Below are 20,428 nucleotides of genomic sequence, written 5' to 3' on the forward strand. Positions count from 1 at the left end.
AGTACCCCCAGCATAACCCATGTGGGGCCTACATAACCATGTTGGCTGGGATCTGATATGGACCTCTGACTTTTAGGATAAAGGAGTAATTAAATGTAGCTAATAGTTGTAAAGTAGGCTAATGCAATGCAATTTGATAATCATTCAACCTAAATTTAAAGCACATACACTGTGTGAGAATATTTCCTGCAAATAATAAAATCAGTCAGTGTTAGAGCATATAGGCATTTAGACACCATGCAAGTCCTATTTTTTTTTCTTTATTTTAACAATATACATATGACGATAAGCCTGACTTATAATGTCTCCCATAACAATCAAAGTTAAATTGTACAAAAATGACTGCTATGAGGGGTTTATTGCTCAATCTGTGGGTTATACAGGGTAGTAGTATTTTGTTGTTAATAATACTGTATTATATATATTTTATTTTATTTATTTATTCTAGTATTCTCAAATTTAAAAAAACAAAACAAAAACATAAATACAACTTCCTGCTTTTATTCTGAAGGATTTACGCCTATTCCGGAAGTCTTGCTTGAAACTAAATAAGAAAAAAATGCAATTATAGTTTGTTATATTTTTCAAATGTTGACTATATTCTCTTTCAATTTTAACAGAGAGACGTTTATTTTATCTACCAGTGACATCATTACAACTTAAAATTTTTAATAGTCACATTTTTTTTAATTATCAATTATTCTGTGGATCTGACCTGATTATGAGTATCAGTTAGATCAGGGGTCAGCAACCTTCACTATCAAAAGATCCATTTAAGGCAACAAAAAAAAAGAAATCTGTGTGGAGATGCAAAACATTTGAGCATTGTGATGAAGGTAACACAGTTTATAGTATATAGTATATAAGTCTAATGCAGTGAGGGCCCAAGTGCAAATGTAATACAGAGTATTAGGGCCACATTGAGGGAAAACAAATCAGAGATTTCCAGAATAAAGTCATAACTTTGCAAGAAAAAACGTCGTAATATTACGAGAATAAAGTCATAACTATAAGAGAAAAAAAGAAAATAACACATAAAATTACTAATTTTTAATACTATGACTTTTTCCCTCTTAAACTTATGACTTTATACTCATAATATTATGACTTTATTCTCATAAACTTATGACTTTATTTTCATAATATTATGACTTTTTTCTCTTAATATTATGACTTTATTCTCATAAACTTATGACTTTATTTTCATAATATTATGACTTTTTTCTCTTAATATTATGACTTTATTCTCGAGATCTCAGATTTTTTTTTTTTTCTCAATGTGGCCCTAATACTCCGTCGTACCATAGACCTACAACAATGATAAATAAAAATGAAAATGTAAACAAAAAACAGTTATTCATTTCTATTTTTATAAATCCACAGGGAGCCACTGAAGAGGGGCTAAAGAGTCACATGTGGCTCCGGAGCCACAGGTTGCTACTAGACCCCTGAGTTAGATGGTCATGATCATGTTGACTTTTTATGTAATTCAAAAATTTATGATAGTAATATTTAATGAAAATTCCTCAGATTCAAGCTAACCTTGGACATCTCGCGAGAGTTCGCGTGTGACGTCGACACAACACCTGTGTAGTCTGCGTAACGAGATTTGGATGGGAGTGAGAGAGACCACCTAATGCGCATGTCAGGCCACGGCTAAGCTCTTTCTGCACTGCAGCGTGCTGCCGTGGACCAGACTAACACTAGTCAGCCTCTCTCCATCAACTTACCTGGAGACTAATGTAAGTCTTCTATTAACCTATTTTATTTTCACTATTATAATTTAAGGTACCTGTTTGGCAACCTACCTAACTAGCTTCACGTTAAACTTTCTAGAAAACTCTAGGTAGGATGGTCATCCCTCTCTCTGCGGGGGTTACAACACTGGTACAATTTAGTCTATAAGATCATCTCTGGCAAACTTCTGATTTACTTAAGCCAGAAGTTTGTAATTCTCCACAACAGTTATAATCTAAGGTCCCATAAATGGCTTCAGTTTGAAGTGCCTTCTATCAGTACAGAAGCTGGTAAAACAAGCCACTATGGTCCTTGATCTGCAGGCCAAGCTTAAACTTGAGACCCTTATCTCTTTAAATGATTTTAAACATAGAATAAAGGAAGTGGTCACTGCAAGCTGCAGTTGTTTCAATTAAATAGCAAACACGTGACCAACATGCTGCATTGTTAATTCACAGTATAATGATGTAATGTATTTTGTCAGTACCTATTGTTGCTGTCAGTGATTCAATGTTGTCTTTATTTGTTGGATGCTTCTATTTGACTGTCTTGGCTATAGGTCTCACTTGTAAAAGAGGTTTTAATCTCAATGTGACTTCCTAGTTAAATAAAGGTTATATATATTATGAGTGTTGTTAAGTTAACAAACCATTTACCCTCCTGAGCTTTAAGTTCTAATAAGTTAAATTTGCTCTCACATTGGTTCAAAAACCCCCCTCAAAAAATGTCAGTGGAGATGGCACTTCAGAATCTATTTTCTATAACGTCATTTAATGTCTATGAACGTCCCCATGACATGAATGTTAGCTTTCCCACATTAACCACTTGCAAGATTTCATGTCATAAGATAAGATAAAATATTCCTTTATTAGTCCCGCAGTGGGGGAATTTGCAGTGTACAGCAGCAAAGGGGATAGTGCAAAAAACAAGATGCATCAGCTAACACAGTGAAAAAAACAAAAACAAAGAGCTAAACAAAGTGTAACAAAATATGAACCATTTAAATCAAAGGTGCCCAAACTTTTCCCTTGGAGGGCCCAAACTGGAACTCAATGGAGGGCCACGGGCCAAAATTAAACACCTATTGTATTGTATTGTATTGTATTGTATTGTATTGTTAAGATGCAAAATGGTACTAGGATCCCAAGTTCCCTTAATTGAATATGTTTTACAGTTAGCCCCTTAAAACCAAACCTGCTGAATACAATTGGGCTCATTTATGCGATTTATGCATATCCAGGACTATTTAGGGACCCCAGTATGCAGAAATATTCAAATATACCATTTTTAGAATAGGTATAAATAACACATGTATACTGCATTCAAAAAACTGCATGTTTTTCCCTAAAACTGCATAGGATTATTATAAAGTGGGCATGTCTGTAAAGGGGAGACTTGTGGGTACCCATAGAACACATTTTCAGTCACATATCTTGAGGTCAGAGGTCAAGGGACCCCTTGGCAAATGGCGATGCCAGTTTTTCCCCGCCAAAATTTAGCCCAACTTTAGAGTGTTATCCTCCTTCCTGACAAGCTAACATGACATGATTGGTACTAATGGAGTCCTTAGGTTTTCTAGTTTCATATGATGCCACTATCTTCTAACCATAAACCCGAGCCTGGTTCGGCCTACAAAAGACAGTAAAGTCGGTTGGGTCTTTTAATAAAAAAAATAATTTGCTAACATCTGGCGGGCCAAATCAAACCTGATGGCGGGCCAACTTTGGCCCCCGGGCCCCACTTTGGGCAGCCCTAATTTAAATAGAAGGAAGTATAAAAATTGGAGCAGTATATACAGTATTGACAATAAACAGACTATTAACAAAATTGCACAAGTGGAAAAAATTATATTGCACAGTGAGATGAAATGAAATTCCACCTGAAAATATGACACAGTATGAATTACACCTGAGTAGTAATGATATTGCACGGTCAGTATACAGTATAGTGCAGTTATTGTCAGTATCAGGACAGTTGTATGACTGTACCGTTGGTGAGGATATTGTGCATTGATAATATTACACCATATCCGTTAGATTTGGGTTTAATTGTATTGAACAATTGTCTTTGACTGATGTGAGGCACCTATATTTATTTTGTTTTCAGGCACTTCAGTGACAAGTCATATATTGGAGCTTTCAGGAAAAGCAGTTTCCCATGAGTTGCAATTAGGATTTGGAAGTTGACGTGAATGCTATTTGCAAGTCGGAAAAATGTAAGTAGGAAAATGTGGCATATAAGTATTTAGATGATTTTGTATACTAACTGCTAAAACAGTATACTATTACGATTAGGATGTAGTACTATCTACTGTATAGATTTAATATGTATTGGGACTCAGCTTTAGACTGCTCAAGTGACCTCATGTTTACACAGAAGTAAATATGCAGACAGCCATGGTCTTCTGTTCGCTGTCTGTGGTTTAAGTTTTTAATGCAGTTCAGTAATACTAATATTAATGTGTGTGTGTGTTGGTGCCTTTCTAAAATACCTCTTGTGGCATTTGTTTGCCCCAGTTTAGATGATAATAGGCTAATGTCAAGCAGCCTGGTGTGCTGTCAACAGAAGGTGCTATGGAGACAGTTACCCTGCCAATGTGGCGAGTGCAATGAGGGGAGGAGGGGGCAAATGAAGTCTCGGCCACAAGACAACGACCAATGTGTTGAAAACAAAGGGACCAGCAACAGAGGTGTAAACGGAGAAAAGGAAGCATGATATAAGAAGACAGTGAAATGAAAAGTTCTTGTCCTTTAACTTTGGCACAGGTTAGTTCCCGGTAGGCGTTGTGCTGCTAAATCTGTTTCTGCCTTTTATTTCATCTTTGATGTTGTGTATGTTCTGCATTCAGAGTTACAAACCAAAACTGGTCTTCACAATCTGCAGTTAGGCTTTTATTTTATGGTGATATATTTGTAATCGCGGCAAGTAAGATTCCAACTCTTAGCCTCGTTTTAGAAATAACTTTTGACCAGAAAATATGTTATGGTGCTAAAATATGAAGGTATTGCTGACTAAAGAGATTATAAATGCTTGTCCAGTGTTAATTTCTCATTGTTATTGAAAGTACAACTTGAGACAGAAATCCTTTTTTACCCTCTTGGCTTCAAGTGCCAAGAGGGTATACTAACTTTGTTAGTTGAACATATCTAGATGTCTCCTGAATTATTTCCCTTAGATGTTGGTACCAGCTTTGTTTTCTTTCATTGTTACGTCTCGTGTTTCTGTTGGTAAAGCCAGATTAAAAGAACATTTGTCTGAACTCCAGCAAACAATTTATTTTTTCAAATAAATTTGAAATATCATTCTAAGAATGAGGCCTAGCCTGTAAAAGTCAAAACACTCGAAGATAGCCTCTATCTGGAATAAACAGTAAAAAAAAAAAAAAAATTTAAAATTCTGCAGAAAACAAAACAATACAACATAGTTCTTTTGTAAAATCAGTAAAACATATTTTTTCAGCAGAGGGATATGTCCATGGCTGGAAGAAACAGCATCTCCAAGTGGTGGGACTAGATTTGTGGTGTGGCCTTTGATTTCTAAAATCCCCATCCCCATCAAAATAAAAAGACCTCTTTAACTCTGCCAGGGGTGGCATAGATTGTAAAGCTTTGAGCTCTTTCCCGATGCACAGAATTTGTCTTGTCTGGCCAGGAAACATGGTGTTTCAACTTATTTTCTTCGTTTATTGAAACACATTTCATGTAAAAGAGCCATTTTGTAATTGTGTTTATTTGAAAATGATCTGGTACCCATCTTCCTCCCATTAGATATACAGGTAGCAAATCATGGCAACTGCTTAACTGCCAATCAGTTGTGAGCAGGAAACATATGAGTAAGTGTAGCAGAAATATGAAAGTAATTAAAAGCAAGAAAAGTGAGCAAATCAAATCCTGCTCAGGGCCCTCATTAAGCTAAGCACAGCCCTGCATGCTTTAAAACTCATCTACATAAGACAGAGATGAAAGTGTCTGTTAGGCTGCGCCTGATAACATTTGTCCATTATGGACTGCGGAGGGCCATCTGTAGCATAACAGCAGATGCGGCTTCATATCACACAAAGACCTCATTACTGCAGCGCCGCTTGTTCTGTGAAGTTTCTTTGAAATGTCCACAAATAACTACTATTGGGCAGTCAATATACATTTTTAAAATGTTGTGTTGAGCTGCACTCCAGGTAAAAGTAAGTACTATTATAAAGACTTGTTCTTTTGTAATTGATCTATTAATGGCAAAGACTTAAATCACATCCCTCAGTAAAAGCTCATTAATCTATGCCGTGTATATGCCCCCAGTTGGATAAGTTGTATCCCTGCATTGGGGAAAAAGGGTGCCTTGGTCAAGTCCAGTCTTTATTAAGATTAATGAACAGCTTGACATTTTTAGTCCTCAGTCTGAATCGATAATTTTAATACTCACGAGGGCCAATGGGGATCTAAGCTTGCGGAACACACATTGTGGCCACAGGGCGCATGTTAAATGTCCAAGTGGTAATCAATGCAAAGAAATTAGCTATCGATCTCTTATAGTTTTGTAATAGGTTATCTATTGGTTTGCTCTTTCGGAAAATTCCAATAGCAGTCGGATGGAATTGTGCTAGTAATATTGCTGTGGGGTGTGTGTGTGCGCGTATGCATGTGTATGCATGCACATACACCCAGCGCCCGTGTGTGTTTGCATGTGTGCGCAGGGTCACATTCTAATTAGCACAGAGGGCAGATTGGAAATAAACATGTTGAGGAGAATATTGGTGATCTGCATCGCATCCACAGTTCATTACAAATAAGGCTGGGAAATTCCGAATCAGATGGTTTTATGCAAGCTTAATGCTGACCAGAAGACCAGTATTTGTAAACGGCTATTTTGAATTAACATTATTTCCACTATTTTTAATCTTACTATATGTGGGACTCATATACTAGTGACCAATTATGACTCCAGTATCACCTGAGCATCTAAAAATGTATTTAATATGTTTATTGGTGTGCGGGATGGAAATGTAGGTGATAAAAAACTATTGCTATATAAATACAAAAAAGTTCTTGAATATAATGAAGTTGAAAAAAGTACCAAGCAAACTTTGTTTACTTTGCCTATGTTGCTAAAACGCATCCCTCTTTTCTGTCTGTGTTCCCAGGAGGACATACAGTGTGAGTTGGATATGAATCTGCTTTGCTGGGGTAGCGGGGAGCTCGGCCAGACTGGACATGGCAGGCCAGGGGACATCGGTCCAGAGGACGCCCATCTGAGAGAGTTCACAATGGCAAGGCTGGGCAGAGTGAAGCTACTGGCATGTGGATCCACTCACTCCATTGTGGTTACAGGTACAGTTCCAAGTTCCCCTGTATACTGTTTGTTGTCTTTTATTGCACACTGTGGATATCTAAATGCCATTCACTATTTTGGTATGAGTTAATGCATTACATTTGAATTTGGGTACTAAGCAGGATTTTTGTGTGCGTGTTAAGTTGTGGTCTGGTGCAAGTTTTATGAAGGGAAAGCATGTATTTTGTCATTTGTCCAGTATAGAGGAAATATTGTTAATCAGATTATTTTTTGCTAATCACGTTAATGTTTTTTATTCACTAATTACTCACCCTCATTGTTGTTGATTAAGTCCATTACGCATTTTCAGACATAGAGTTTGTCTGATGTTTTGGTAAATGTACTGTTATGTCTGGTCTGGTAGGTCTTACTACTACTTATTTATTGGGACAAGCTACAATTACCAGTCTGACATACTGTTAATACTCTGATGTTGATTTGCTGAAAGCCACGGCTATCCAGTTGAAGCTTTAGGATGTTTACAGAACAACTGGCTTAGGGAGACATTTGATCAAAAGATGTGTAAACAACCAAGCCCATATAATCCATTAGCAACCACCTTACATACAGTCTGACATGTGATGGACATGTTTGTTCAAACTACCTTGCGGTACCATGAGTGTATGGAGTGCTCATACAGGATCTAGATATCTGTATAAAGATGCACCGATCCACTTTTTTTCAGTTCTGATCCGATTCCGATACTTGATAATTTTGCTTTTTTGCATACAATTTGCATTGCATTGCAATTTTGCATTTGATTTAAATGTATTCCAAAGCAATTTATTTGAACTGTAGGTTAAGTGGGCTCCACATGCAAACAGGAGTAGGAGTGTAAATTGCTATGGCAACTCTTTTAATGTTTTGAAAAACTTGAACAAATCAAGTGCACAGCAATTATCAACTGCTGGTAGATTTCTATACGAGTTCAAAAGTACTAAGAGAATTCGAAAGAGGAGTGCAATGACAAATTCACATATTTACTGTATATGGGTCGGTACGTGGATCAGTAACGATTCGATATGTGAATTGTGTCCCTATCGGAACCCGATACCATTATTGCATCGAATCGGTCCCATCTCTAATCCAGTATAGGTTTCAAAGACACATAATGTCATATGCGTAGGGTTTACACACAACATGAAGTGTCTTCCTCCCTGCCCATGAGGTAATACTGGCCTACTTATTTGCCAATTTGATAGAAACCCTGATGACAGGGAGGGAGGAGGCTCCTTTAGTACATTAGCTGGCAGTAGTCGTAAATCAGTAGCCTAGATAAGTCTTATAGATCACCCCAGCACAGGGATCCTATACCTCTACCGTCATTACAGGGAAAAAGGTGACATCTTTGATTGATTAAAATGGTGCAGGCTAGCTTAGGCTAAATCATGTTAAGTGATGTGACATTGCAGTTTCACATATCATATTTCTGTCAAGACAATGATGGTGGAAGGCATTGTCAAGGCATGATATCTGACAACAGCAGACATCTGGGGGGGCCGGAGGAGATTTATGGGAAGGTTTTAGTGGTCTGAGGGAGATGAGAGAGAGTAAAAAGTGGTCCTTTTTTGTGCATTGTCACTTCCCGAGTGACTGTAAATTTTGCTCCAGCGCTGTTGGGAATTGGAGACATTTACACATCCTGACAAATTGCCTGCTGTAAAAGTATTTACTGGTCTTGTCCTCCCTTTATTCTTGGCCTGCTCGCAAACACATAACCCCCCCTCACAGACACAGAAATATTTACCCACAGCAAATTTATGTGACACGCGTTTATGTGGCGTACCTGAGCTCTCGCCCAACATATGTCATCGTAGTGTCATGTTGAGAGTACCGGTCTGCTGTTAATGTTTTAATAGAGGAGGTCTTGAGTAGGTCATAATGGTTTTATATCAGCCACATTGTCTCAGATCTCTGGCCATTTGGCGCAGTCAGCCCAAGGAATGTACTGTTTATGGAAAAATAGCTCGCAAGAGAAATCCATAAGGTCCACAAAAGGGTGAAGAACAACTAAACTTGTATAAATCATTAACTGTTTAACGGCTGTCAACCCCAGCGATTATCACCAACCAACATTCAACGATCACCCGTAAATGAGACTGGCCTCAGGGCTTGTTTTCATGGCAAACTCGCACCGTGCATGATTATTATTATTATTATTATTATTATTATTATTATTATTATTATTATTATTATTATTATTTTATTATGTTTGGTGTGATTTTGTATTTGTGTTCAGATTGCACAATGAATGTGACAATTAATAATTGCCAGTGTCTTTTATGACACATTTTGAAATTATGATAATTTAGCTATTATGAAACTTATTTTCATGAATATAAAATTAATTGTTGATTAAATGCAAATTATAGGAAATAAGATTGTAAAACCTCAGATAAAAGTAGAATAATTACCTTTCCGTAAACTTTTTTTTGTCCATGTTCAAATGTTGCTCCACATTTTAGAGAAGCATTATAAATTGCTGCCACTGGGTGGCACTATTAGACTGCCAATAAGACAGTGTAGCAGAGGAGAGTGGGTGGGGGTAGGTGGGAAAAGGGAGGCCCACACTTACCTCACACTCAGACAGAGCTATAATTTACTAATAGTGTGGGAGCCGCCATTGCTGTTATCTTTTAATAGATTTGTACGGGGGAAAGCAGGTGCCTGTTGTTAATGTGTCCAATTGCCCAAGTTGCCTACAGAATTTAGGGCATCCATCACTGTCGTCGGCGGTGACACCCTGTCGTTCTACTTCACGCGGCGGGCCGGCCGGGCTGGGGCTGGTAACAGATGAGGCTTCTCTCTCCTCCAGACGCCCACAGTCACACAGAGACGACCGCCATACGTGCTTGCACATGCATACGCACAAAAACACACACAGCTATAGCACATTCTTAGAGGGCAAACTAAACTCATACCATCGCAACAGGAAATGCATATATTTATAGTGTATACATTAAATAGATAACATGAAATTATTACCTGATAATGAGGATTATAAATTGATATCCAAAAATTAAGTGGAAAAAATGGGCTGTGTTGGAGAGAGAAAAGTGCCATTTAAAAAAAAAAATAATCTCTGTAAACTTCGCCCCCCATTGCTTTGAATTCTTGACCTTCCAGCTGCACCCTTGAGCTTAGCCAGGGGCACCACGTTGCTTGCAGGTTTGCCCTCCGCCCTGGAAAAACACCCCGTGCAGCTGTGTTTCTTTAGACCCGGGCTGAGAGTTGGAGGGTATACAGAGGTGCCTGCTAATACCTTGTTAGGGCTGTTTCAGTTGCTGGGTCTCAGTGAGGTCAGTGTCAGTACTGCTTTAGTTCGAGGCCCTTGATCTGCTGGATGTTGGATGAAGCCGAGGACTCATGTGCTGGCCGTTTGTGACCTACCCCGATTTTCTATAGGAGGCCTCGCTCTTGTGGACTGTTAGAAGTCAGATGTCTTTGGTCAGACATGGTTACTTTGATTCAGGTCTTTGAATGTTGTGAGCAAAGACTAAATGATCTTGTATATGTTACGGTTCTTAAAGTTTTTATTTCTTATATTGTACACAGTTATGACAGCAGATGTTTGACAGAAAGTCAGTATGCTATCCCAAAAAAAGGGCTGACGGAGGACTGAGCTGGGGGCTTAGGTTATTCCTTCGTTTTTATTTCCCCGTTTTTCTTCACCTCTCTTTCCGTATGAGTTATGAACCCTGGATAGGCCTTGGTGTCAGGTGTTAAACAGCATATGAGGGCTATGACCCAGCTTCCTAACCCTCTCTTCCTCTCTGACATCTCTCTTAACATAAAACAGAGCTCTCACTCGCACCGTAATTGTAACCATCATGTTACTTTTTACACAGTATTTCCAGTGTTACCCTCTTGCATGCTGTTGGTAAGCATTGTACCATTTATGAGTCAAGCATTCCTCAGATGCTCCCCTTCATTCCATAGCTGTGAACACATATTTCCTTCCTCAACCTAAAACAACTTTAAAAAAGCATAAATTGTAGTACTGTCATGACATCATGTACATGTTAGTAATAAAGAACACAGTCTGGAATTTTTTTAAAGTGCATCATATTATACCACTCGTCAGTAAAAGCAAGTATTGATACATCCTCTATTCTTCAAGTTGTCATAAAAACCATTCTGCAAACACGGAGACGCACACACATAGTGCTGTCTATTCAGTTTAATGATGTCCATTAAAATAGATTACAGCAGGCATAGTTTGTTCTCCATTACTTGGTCCTGAAATCCAATACCCTTTTTTAGAAAAAATAAAATCCTCCAAAGTAAAAGGAATGGACAATTGACCTGCCATCTAGCCGATCCTTATTGGCATTCAGGGCACAGTTAACATCTCTGTAGAATCAAAGGGATAGAAAAAGTGTGAGAGAGATACAGGCAGAGAGAGACAGAGAGAGAGAGAGAGAGAGAGAGAGACAGATGGAGACACAGACAGACAGTCACAATTGCAGAAAAAAAAAATCCTCAAGGTGTACACATGACTCTCCCTTTTCAAATCCGCAGGGCCAGGTTCTGCCTTGAGGACAGGGTCCATGCAGACTTGAGTGGCTACTTTTGTAAATGTGTAATTCACTTGGACTGTCAGGAAACTGTGTCGTTAATATGGAGAGCTATTTTCTCATTTTCTCTTTCTTCCTGTAGGCAAATACACCTTCACCTATGTATTTTATTGTCTTGTTTAATGTTTGTCAAAGAGTGCAATACTCAGAATAATTCTAGAAAAGTATTGGCCATCCCCCCCCGCACGACAAGTCCAATATGTCTGCTTGGGACCCGGCACCGAGGGGAGCTTTGGTAATAATTTGCTGTTTAGCTGTGTTGATGTTTTTCTACGATTTCCCAGTTGGGAAAGGTGAATGAGTGGAAAAAGGGTGGAAAGGGGGGGAAAATAACCCCTGTCCTTGCTTCTTGCCCTCTCTCTCACTCACTGTTATTTCGCTATTTTCTTTCCACCTCGCGCTCCCCTTGATCTCTGTGCTAATTTGGTTGAGCAGGTTGAGCGTTTTAGTTTTGCAGCTTTCGCTTTTTAAGGTTAATCGTAGGACAGAAGTGTTTATGTTGTTGTAATATGGGCTTAACTCGCTCTCAGCGAAGCATGGAGCACTTGAAATATGTAGCTCACCGTCCTCTTCCTCCTCTGCCTCCACCCCCCCCAAAAAAGACAAACGTTATGCAGAACAAAAGATGGGGGAAAGTCTTGCCAATTAGCACCTAATGAGACAAGCTTGTGAGGATATCCAAATCCTCAACGTGTTAACGTTTACGACCCCCCCACCCCCTCCCCACCTCCATCTCTCGACTCCTTCAACCTGCGCCTCCCCCATCTGCCCTTGCACCCAGCCTCTTGTAAGGCGGCGAGGGCACCTCTGAGGCCCTCTGTGTGATTATTCACACATGGCCGTGGCCCTGGTGCTTTGAGCGGCGAATAGTAGAGGAAGAAAGAAATGCCTTTACGTATGGCTAATGTAAAAATGCTCAACTGACACATGGCCACGGCTCTCTTCTTATTTTTTTTTAATTTCATTTTTCCTTTTTACCTCCTTTCCACCCCCCCACACACACACCAACACCACACCAATCTTCTATAGATAGATAGTTTGATCCAATGAGGCACTCTGTCCCTCGCCATCCGTTCTCAATTTTCCTTAATATAGTAAAGGCAGGAATTGGGTGGGTAGGTTGTGGTTGGGAGGCTGGTAAGGGAAACACATTTGATAAGTGAAAAATAATATGCCAAGAGAAAAAACAGCCATCCCAGTTGCCTTCGACATGCTTTTTATCAGAGATGTCTGTGTTGGAAGTGAAAATAAAATCTGCTTTTGTAATATAGATCTTTTGGACAGCCTTGAATGATTCGCCACTACTCCTTTTCCGGCCTCATTTTCTCCGGAGCGTGTGCTGGGAGTGTATTTGGAATCTCAGTGGGGAAAATCAAATGTGAGTTGGCCTGGAAGTGTTGCAGTAAACAGTGAGAAAAAGCAAACACAGGCCAGATCAGGGAATATCATGCAGAGTAATGTTTGGACTAAAAAGACGAATTGTGTAATGGAACAGCACATATTCCCCCTCTCCAAAGGGACTTCTAATTGATTCTGTGCTTCATTACTAGTTTTCTCAGGGAGAAATGGACAGCTCATGTTATTATGAAAACGGAGCAATAGACATTTAAATGGATGCCATTGTGATTATTGCGATACAGCTCTCACAGCATTTGGCAGCAGATGACTGCTTTATTGCTGTAGCTTTTTCTTAAATTGCATTATTTTTCCATGAAGGTAGCAGGGAGTAGCAACCTTAACCCTGACTGAAACAATTAAATGAAAAGCAGAGAATTGAAAGAGAGAGGTTTGGGACCACAAAATAATCCAGGGCTCCACTTGATATGTTATTTGTCGGGGGGCAGTACATTTGTGCATGTTAACTAAGTGTGCCACTGGACTTGGCCTGCTCATAATAGGGTTCCAGCACAAACATTTTCTCTGAGCGATTTCTATTATTAATTCTGTCTGAACACATCCACAAATGAATAATGAAATAAATAATGAAAATGTTATTACTTTTGGCAGCTGGGTCATTTCTCGTTTCCTGCTTTTTCCTCCGCTTGTTTCCTACTAATTAACTTTCCAAGGAGTTGTCCTCCTTTTCACAAAATGAATTTCATCAAGATGGCCAATGCAAGTGTGGGTGCACAGTCTCGTAAAAAGACAACAAACAGAAAGTACACACAAGTCCTCTACCGGTTGCTTGTCATTTAAAGGAAATAAATTAAATATATTTTTTTCTTCCTTTTAGTTTTTAGTGGTTTTGACACAACAGGTGAATTCAAATTTAAGCAAAAGAGATTTAACTATAAAAAAATTTAAACCGTGGGTCCGTAGCAAAATAATGTATAGCTAACTTTCACATTACTGACCACTAAACCCCAGGATAATGTGTTATGGGGCTTGCTTCTTAAAATAAAGTCTGAAACAGGAAGCGCTTCTAGCGATATCTTATTTAGCAAATCAAGGTTCCTCCCTTCCTTCCCAGCTCCTCCACCACTCATCTCCCTCCTTTCAGTTGCCTGCCCTATGCCCCGCACCATGCTGTTAAAGGCTTGTGTGCTGGGACAGAGGCTTGGCGATAAGTAGCCCTCATTTAATATGGATCTTAAAGAGGGCAGTAAACCCAGAGCCTCAGTAGAAGTCCCCCCCCCCATCCCTCTGGCATTACTATATAGATGACCCTTCTCTCTCTCTCTCTCCTCATTAGAGTCATTGCAAACTCTTTCAAACTGCTCCTTCCTTCTCTCTGCGTTTTACTGTTAATTAGTTTGCTTTGTAAGGTTAGACGTGCGGACGGAGCAACTTTGGGAGTGTTTGGCTGCCATCTGTGTGCATACGGCTCTAACTATGTACAGATGGTGTGTGCTTACAGACAGGTTGCTTCTTGTGGGGAAAGCAGCGCAAGAGACGGTTTTGGTTATTTTAACAAGATTTATGGCCGTTCTCACAGGTAACTGTTTGAGCCGTAATGATGATTGTTAGTCAGCTGTCAAAAAAAAGGATAATTTAAGGCAAGAGTACGAAAGAGAAGAGAATGTATATTTCTTCATTTCCACATCCTCTGTGATGAATCCTTTAGAAAAATGTGTGTGAATTCCTGGGAAAGTTGCTTTGTTCAATTTTTTAACCGTGAAACATATTGAACCAATTTTGCAGCGGCTACTTCAGAAAAGCTTCTCATAATTTGGACAAGTTAAAATACCATTAGCCACTCAGTGAACCAGTGAACCAGGTAAGTAGAGAAAAAGGCAGAGATTGCCAAATAATTGCTTGACAAGGTCACAAAATTAGCAAACATAATCAAATAAGGAGCTGACTGAATTATTTATGGTTTTGGTTACCAGCAGAGAAATGTCATATTTAAGTCCCCATTAAGTTTAAATTTTACATTTAGTACACGGCAAATAACAAAAAAACACATTAGATACTCGTTGTTTTTAGAATTATACAGCTGGTGCCAGCTTGCACAAAAACATGGCTTTTAATATAACATACTCATTTCTGTTTTTTTTTTTTATAAGTTCTTGGCTTGCCTGCAAGGTGCCTCTTGCTGGTGGGAAACCTGCCCTTGTCAGTCGCAGTTCAGTGGTTAATGCTTTCTACTGGGCATTGTGAATGACCCTCCCACAATTAAAAAAGGGTTAGCAAAATTATTGTTGGCCTCCTGCCACATACTTTATGTGACTTAGCAGTGGTCAGAGACAGATTGTGGGCCCAGAGTCCCTAAAACGTGACTTTTTCTATCAACCCAGCTCTCTGAAAATTTGCCTGGTGTAATTAGCAAATTGAAGGAAACTTAGGGAGAAGGAAGTCTTGCTGTAGATGAGGAAACAGAACACAGTGTGTAATTCATTAGTTTAACTCGAATGCAGTGAACACTCTTTTATTGTTCACAAAGTTGAACCTTTTGCTTGCAGTTTTTTCACTGAAACTTAGGAAAAGGAAGAGCTATAGATGTTATTACCATCTACATGTTTTGGATGTTTACTAATTGTATCGGTTAAAATGTGACCTGTTGTGTAGTTTTTAGTACAAAATACTTTTTTACTGGAGTAAAATAAATTATATTATATATATATTATATATTATTATATACAGGTATATGGTTAATGATAGCCAGTACTTTCAGGCAGTAAATCTATAGGTCAGTATGTATGCTTGAGAAGGACATAACATGCTTGCTCCTATATTCAAAGTGAGCTACAGATGAAAGCGAGAAGAGTACATGTAACTAGACGTGAGAAAAAAGATAAGCATTTTCACAGCAACGTCACAGTTTTGTCAAACACCATCAAATAAAGGTTTATTAACGATTATAATTTGCTGTGCAGACACCTTTTTTTTTCCTGATGAAATGGAGTGTTGAGGCTGGGCTGAGAGGCATTGCAGTGCCGTGTCAGCGCTTGTGGAGTCAGTTAGAAGAGAATCTGTCATTTCATTAAATTTGCAACAACATTATTCATTATCATGTATTGACGCATGTAACTTGGTGAGACAGGTCACAAATAACATGTATAGACATTTATGCTACTCAGTGCTTTCCGTGCACAATTGTTCAAAAATACTGGAAAATTAGAGAAGTGTGACATTTAAGATTACAAGATGCAGTACATCGCTACAGATGGTTCTTTTTTTTTTTTTTTTAATACTCACCTTGATTGAATCCATAAATGTAAACCTTTCGGTAGAGTGTCATAACGCTGCTTACTAATGACTACAAATGAATACACCAATTTAAATGCATAAAAAAACTCATTTGCTACAGCTATACAACATTGTTCAATGAAAAGCCCCTTTCTTTTGTCTTTCTTTCTTTTTAAAAACCTCAAACCCTCCGCGTGAGTGAAGAGGATCCTCTACAAACGTCTGAGAAAGCAGCCAAAAATACAAGAAAAAAAAAAAAAAAAAGATTGCTTTGTTCATTTCTTTTCCCCCCCTCTTTCTCTCTTTCCCACTCTCCCCAAGGTTCTATTAGGAAATAGATCCCAGGTGTTCGATAAGCCTGTAGTGGACATGACAGCAGTGCAATCAAGTGTATAAATTTAATTGCAGGCTCATTTTGTGCCGTTTATTAGCCGTTTAGGGGCACATCGCTCCACTTGAACCCTGTTATTGCCAGACAGAACAGCTGTTTGGTTCCTTTTTAAATGTTTGTCTCATTGCATAGTTTTGAAAGAGTACATACTTAAATGCCAAAATGCCGCTTATGAGAACTAGAAATTATATTACAAAATGCATACATATATTTAATCATGCATTTTTTTAAATATGCTTTTTTTGTCATTTATACCAGTTGATGAGGAAACAAAATAAATTTGATTAAGCAACAGAAAAAAAAATTTTTTTATGTGATTCATTTTGTTGTCACTGGAAAACTAAAATGCGGATACTAAAACAATTTGTTTTATACACTAATTTGTCTAAATTTGTATTAATACCTAAAATATAGAAATAATCTAAAAATGCAATATATATTATTTTCAATTAAAAAGTTAACACATATATGCACCATACTGTTTATGAACACACAGCTGAACACACACACTATCACAGGGAGAGAGAAAAGTCTCTTTTCCGTGTGGCTTTTTGCAGAACTGGGTTAGTCTGTCCTCCATCTTTGCTGCCGGACGGTACCACACACCGAGAGGCCTGCAGATGTACTAGCTTCGGCTGAAACCTTCTTCTGGTGCGACACCCCATTAATAAAACGCCTAGAGAAAGCTGTGTTAATTGTTACCATGCATTCGGCCACAGCATTCCTATAAATCACCCGACTAATTGCAACAAATTGTGGGCTGACATTAAGCTATGATTCCGAACCGGCAAATATTCATCAACATTGCAACTAGCCCCATAAAACACAGAGCCGGCCGTTTCCCAGGCCAAACACATATCTACCATCTAACTCCCCCATTATTTATGGATCTTTCTTGTCCTCAGCGTTTAAGTGCTGCATGTTGAGTGAATGAGACGCCATCTTGTTTATTTATTATATCCCTGGATAAAGCCCAAGCCGTGGCAGTCATATGACCAGTCACAGACCTTGTTTTCCATGTTACCCTTGAAGCCTGGTGTGTTGTGCTCGCTGCCCTTTATTGATTACTGTGTTGCCTGTCATAACAGAATTACCTTGAAGCGTTTCTGTAAACGCTAAGAGTTAAATTGCAAAGAATGGAACAGTAAAAAAAGTGCTTTATCAGTACACATATCTGACAGTTTCACAGTCTTTAGAAATAATTAGCCTTAAATGAACTGCCTAAAATGAACAAAGTCCACACTATTTCTAGTGTGGATCACTTGTTTTTCAATATTATTTACCAAATGCTTATTACTGCAGTAGGTACTTAGAAAGTGCTTGATTCGTCGCCAAGCAGTCATATGTTGGAGCATTTAACCTCCCATGCAATGTTTATTTCATGCAGACAAAAGGCTAGTTAAATCTCTTTCTCTACGGTCTGACAGGCACCATAACTGTCACTGCAGATGATCTATTTCACAGCCCAATGCATTACTACCACTAATGTTTCACTATCCTACCAATTCACCCTGGTACTGTTCAAAACAGCTACAGTATGTGTCACAGCGGTGCTTAATAGGCTTTCCCCCAGGTGTGCATCAGCAGCTAAAGATGTAGGAGCCAAAGGTCAAGATCTGATTTGATATGTGGGAGTTCACAGGGAATTTTGATGTGCACTGATCAATTCCACACCCCAACATGCACATAAATCAATTTCTGGAAAGAAGGTACACATGGTGTATCCGTGTATACCGTTCCACATGTGCGGACATGCACACACACACACATGTACAAATGGACTCGTGCAGCCTATAGTGCAATTAATCATAAATCTCTTTCAGCATTATGTGAGCGTGTTTTTTATCCCCTCCGCTTCCCTTCTTACGTACCTTTTCCCCCTCGTCTATCCCTCTGTTTTGAATTGCTGAGATTCTTTGCTGGCTTGATAGACCAGACTAGCTGGCACTACCATGGGGCTGGGGGGGGGTAGGGGGTGATGGGCTGAAGAAGAGCGAGCAAAAAAAATCCCTCCTTTTGACACTGTTAAACATTGACGGGCTTATTACCGTGTTCTCTGATTCAGCTGGATGTGTTCAAGGATCTTCTCGGCGGTGAAAAAGGTCAGCTGCTCTTAGTTGTGCTCAGCTAGAATACTAATACTGTCCTTATTCAAATGATCTGCTCCAGCGCTTATTAAATTGATGGCCCAGGCGCTCTAATTTAATAGTGTTGCAGTCCAGGAGAGGGGACACAGCTGCAGTCACCGGTGAATTAGGTGCTTCTGAGGCAAAGTTCAAGCAGGAGCCCCCTTTGCTTTTGGGATGCATTTTTCCCAGCAAATTAGCAGGCAGTGGCAGTGTGCAATTAATTAGCGCAAACCAGGAAAAGCTTGTCATTTAATAAGGTGCTTTTTTCCACTCACACCTCTCCCACACACAGAAATATCTCTCCCTATCTTACCATATCTCATTCCCTCCCTTAATCCCTCCCTCCCTTTTTTGTCTCTCTCTCTTTCTCTCTGTCTTCTACTCCCTCCTCTCTTGCACTCCACTTTACATAAACAGAGGGAATTGATCCATTAAGTGGTGTGCTATTAATACCATTTAATGTATGTCTGTTTAAATGAAAGCTGGGGGTTGGATATCCTCTGTGGCGTCAGAGTTTGAGAGCCCCCTCTGGGTTGGCTAAAGAGAGTAAAGATGGGCCACTTGCTGATGATTTCATCCAATCAATAGCTGTGATTGGAGGATAGATTTACCAGAGGTGGATAGGCAGACTGAAACACAAGACATCTTCAGCTACCTGTGTGTGTGTGTACTAGAGCCTGATCAATGCTGGATTTTCTGGGTACCGATATTAGCGAGTAAAAAAAAGAATATACGTTAGGCTTGGGCGGTATCTGATTTTTCATATCTTGACATTTCACCAGGGTATATGACAGTATATGACTTGGAACTGTCGCTAATATTGGGGCTAACTTCCTTCACTTTAATCAGCAGATGCCATGCAAGCCATGGGAGTTGTAGCATTTGTTACGTTCCACCAGACTTGCAATACACTGGCTGGCGGAAACCTGTCTTGTCTCGTCACACCAAAAAACACTTGAACTTTCTAGTAAACAAACACAACGTGCGCCTCATCCCCCCTCCCACCCCCACCGAAATTTGATCTCCTTCATGTTGCCGGCCTCTGCTTGGCAGTAAATTGGGCACGACCTGTCAGACACTGTTAGTGGCTTCGTTATTACTGACTGTGCCGACACATCAGTGGACTGACCAGTGATGATGGTGATGGCAGACTGGCAGTTGGATAAAATCATGTGGTAAACTGCTTTTGTAGTTTTGAAAAAGCCTAAACTCAAAACACTGTCGCCATCTTTCTGAGCTCTGCTGCCTGTTACACCATAGAGACCGACCTCTGGTGGTGCGTGTTGTGCACTACAATACATCACATAAATACAGCATCATAGAAAGCGTAGCGTTTACATTGATGACGGTATCGGAAAATCATACCGCCGGGAATTTAAATACCCCGGTATACTGTGATACCGCCCAAACCCACTATACATATCGCATTGCAAAAATAAACCTTATTGTCCAAAATTACATCAGTGCAATGAAACAGCAAACTTCATTGGGAATTAAATAATTGTAAATAACTACAAATAAAAAAAGACCAGTTGTTAAAAGTCAGGTGCTCAGAAGAGAGAAACGAGAGAAAAAGAAAATGAGCAACCATTTCCTGACCTCTCGCGTCACTGGGGGCATGTGTTGCAGTTTATTTACCTACT

General features: G+C 39.2%; 1 protein-coding gene across 8 annotated transcripts in view; it reads left to right on the plus strand.

Annotated features, from left to right (window-relative positions):
* Positions 1-1,615: 1,615 nt before the first annotated feature.
* The window catches only part of LOC119493153 (ultraviolet-B receptor UVR8-like), a 321,000-nt gene continuing 302,187 nt past the window's right edge, over positions 1,616-20,428 (plus strand). For 3 of the 8 annotated variants that reach the window (XM_037778272.1, XM_037778273.1, XM_037778279.1), the window contains exons 1-4: positions 1,712-1,742; positions 3,844-3,952; positions 4,303-4,502; positions 6,872-7,058. In XM_037778272.1, the coding sequence (XP_037634200.1) occupies positions 4,470-4,502; positions 6,872-7,058 (220 nt within the window). In that variant the 5' untranslated portion in view covers positions 1,712-1,742; positions 3,844-3,952; positions 4,303-4,469. Of the gene's footprint in view, positions 1,743-3,843; positions 3,953-4,302; positions 4,503-5,196; positions 5,241-6,871; positions 7,059-20,428 lie in introns of all 8 variants that reach the window. The other 5 variants (XM_037778275.1, XM_037778277.1, XM_037778274.1 and 2 more) reach the window with 5 other exon arrangements.

This window comes from Sebastes umbrosus, chromosome 8 (assembly GCF_015220745.1).
Source record: "Sebastes umbrosus isolate fSebUmb1 chromosome 8, fSebUmb1.pri, whole genome shotgun sequence".
Taxonomy (NCBI): domain Eukaryota; kingdom Metazoa; phylum Chordata; class Actinopteri; order Perciformes; family Sebastidae; genus Sebastes; species Sebastes umbrosus.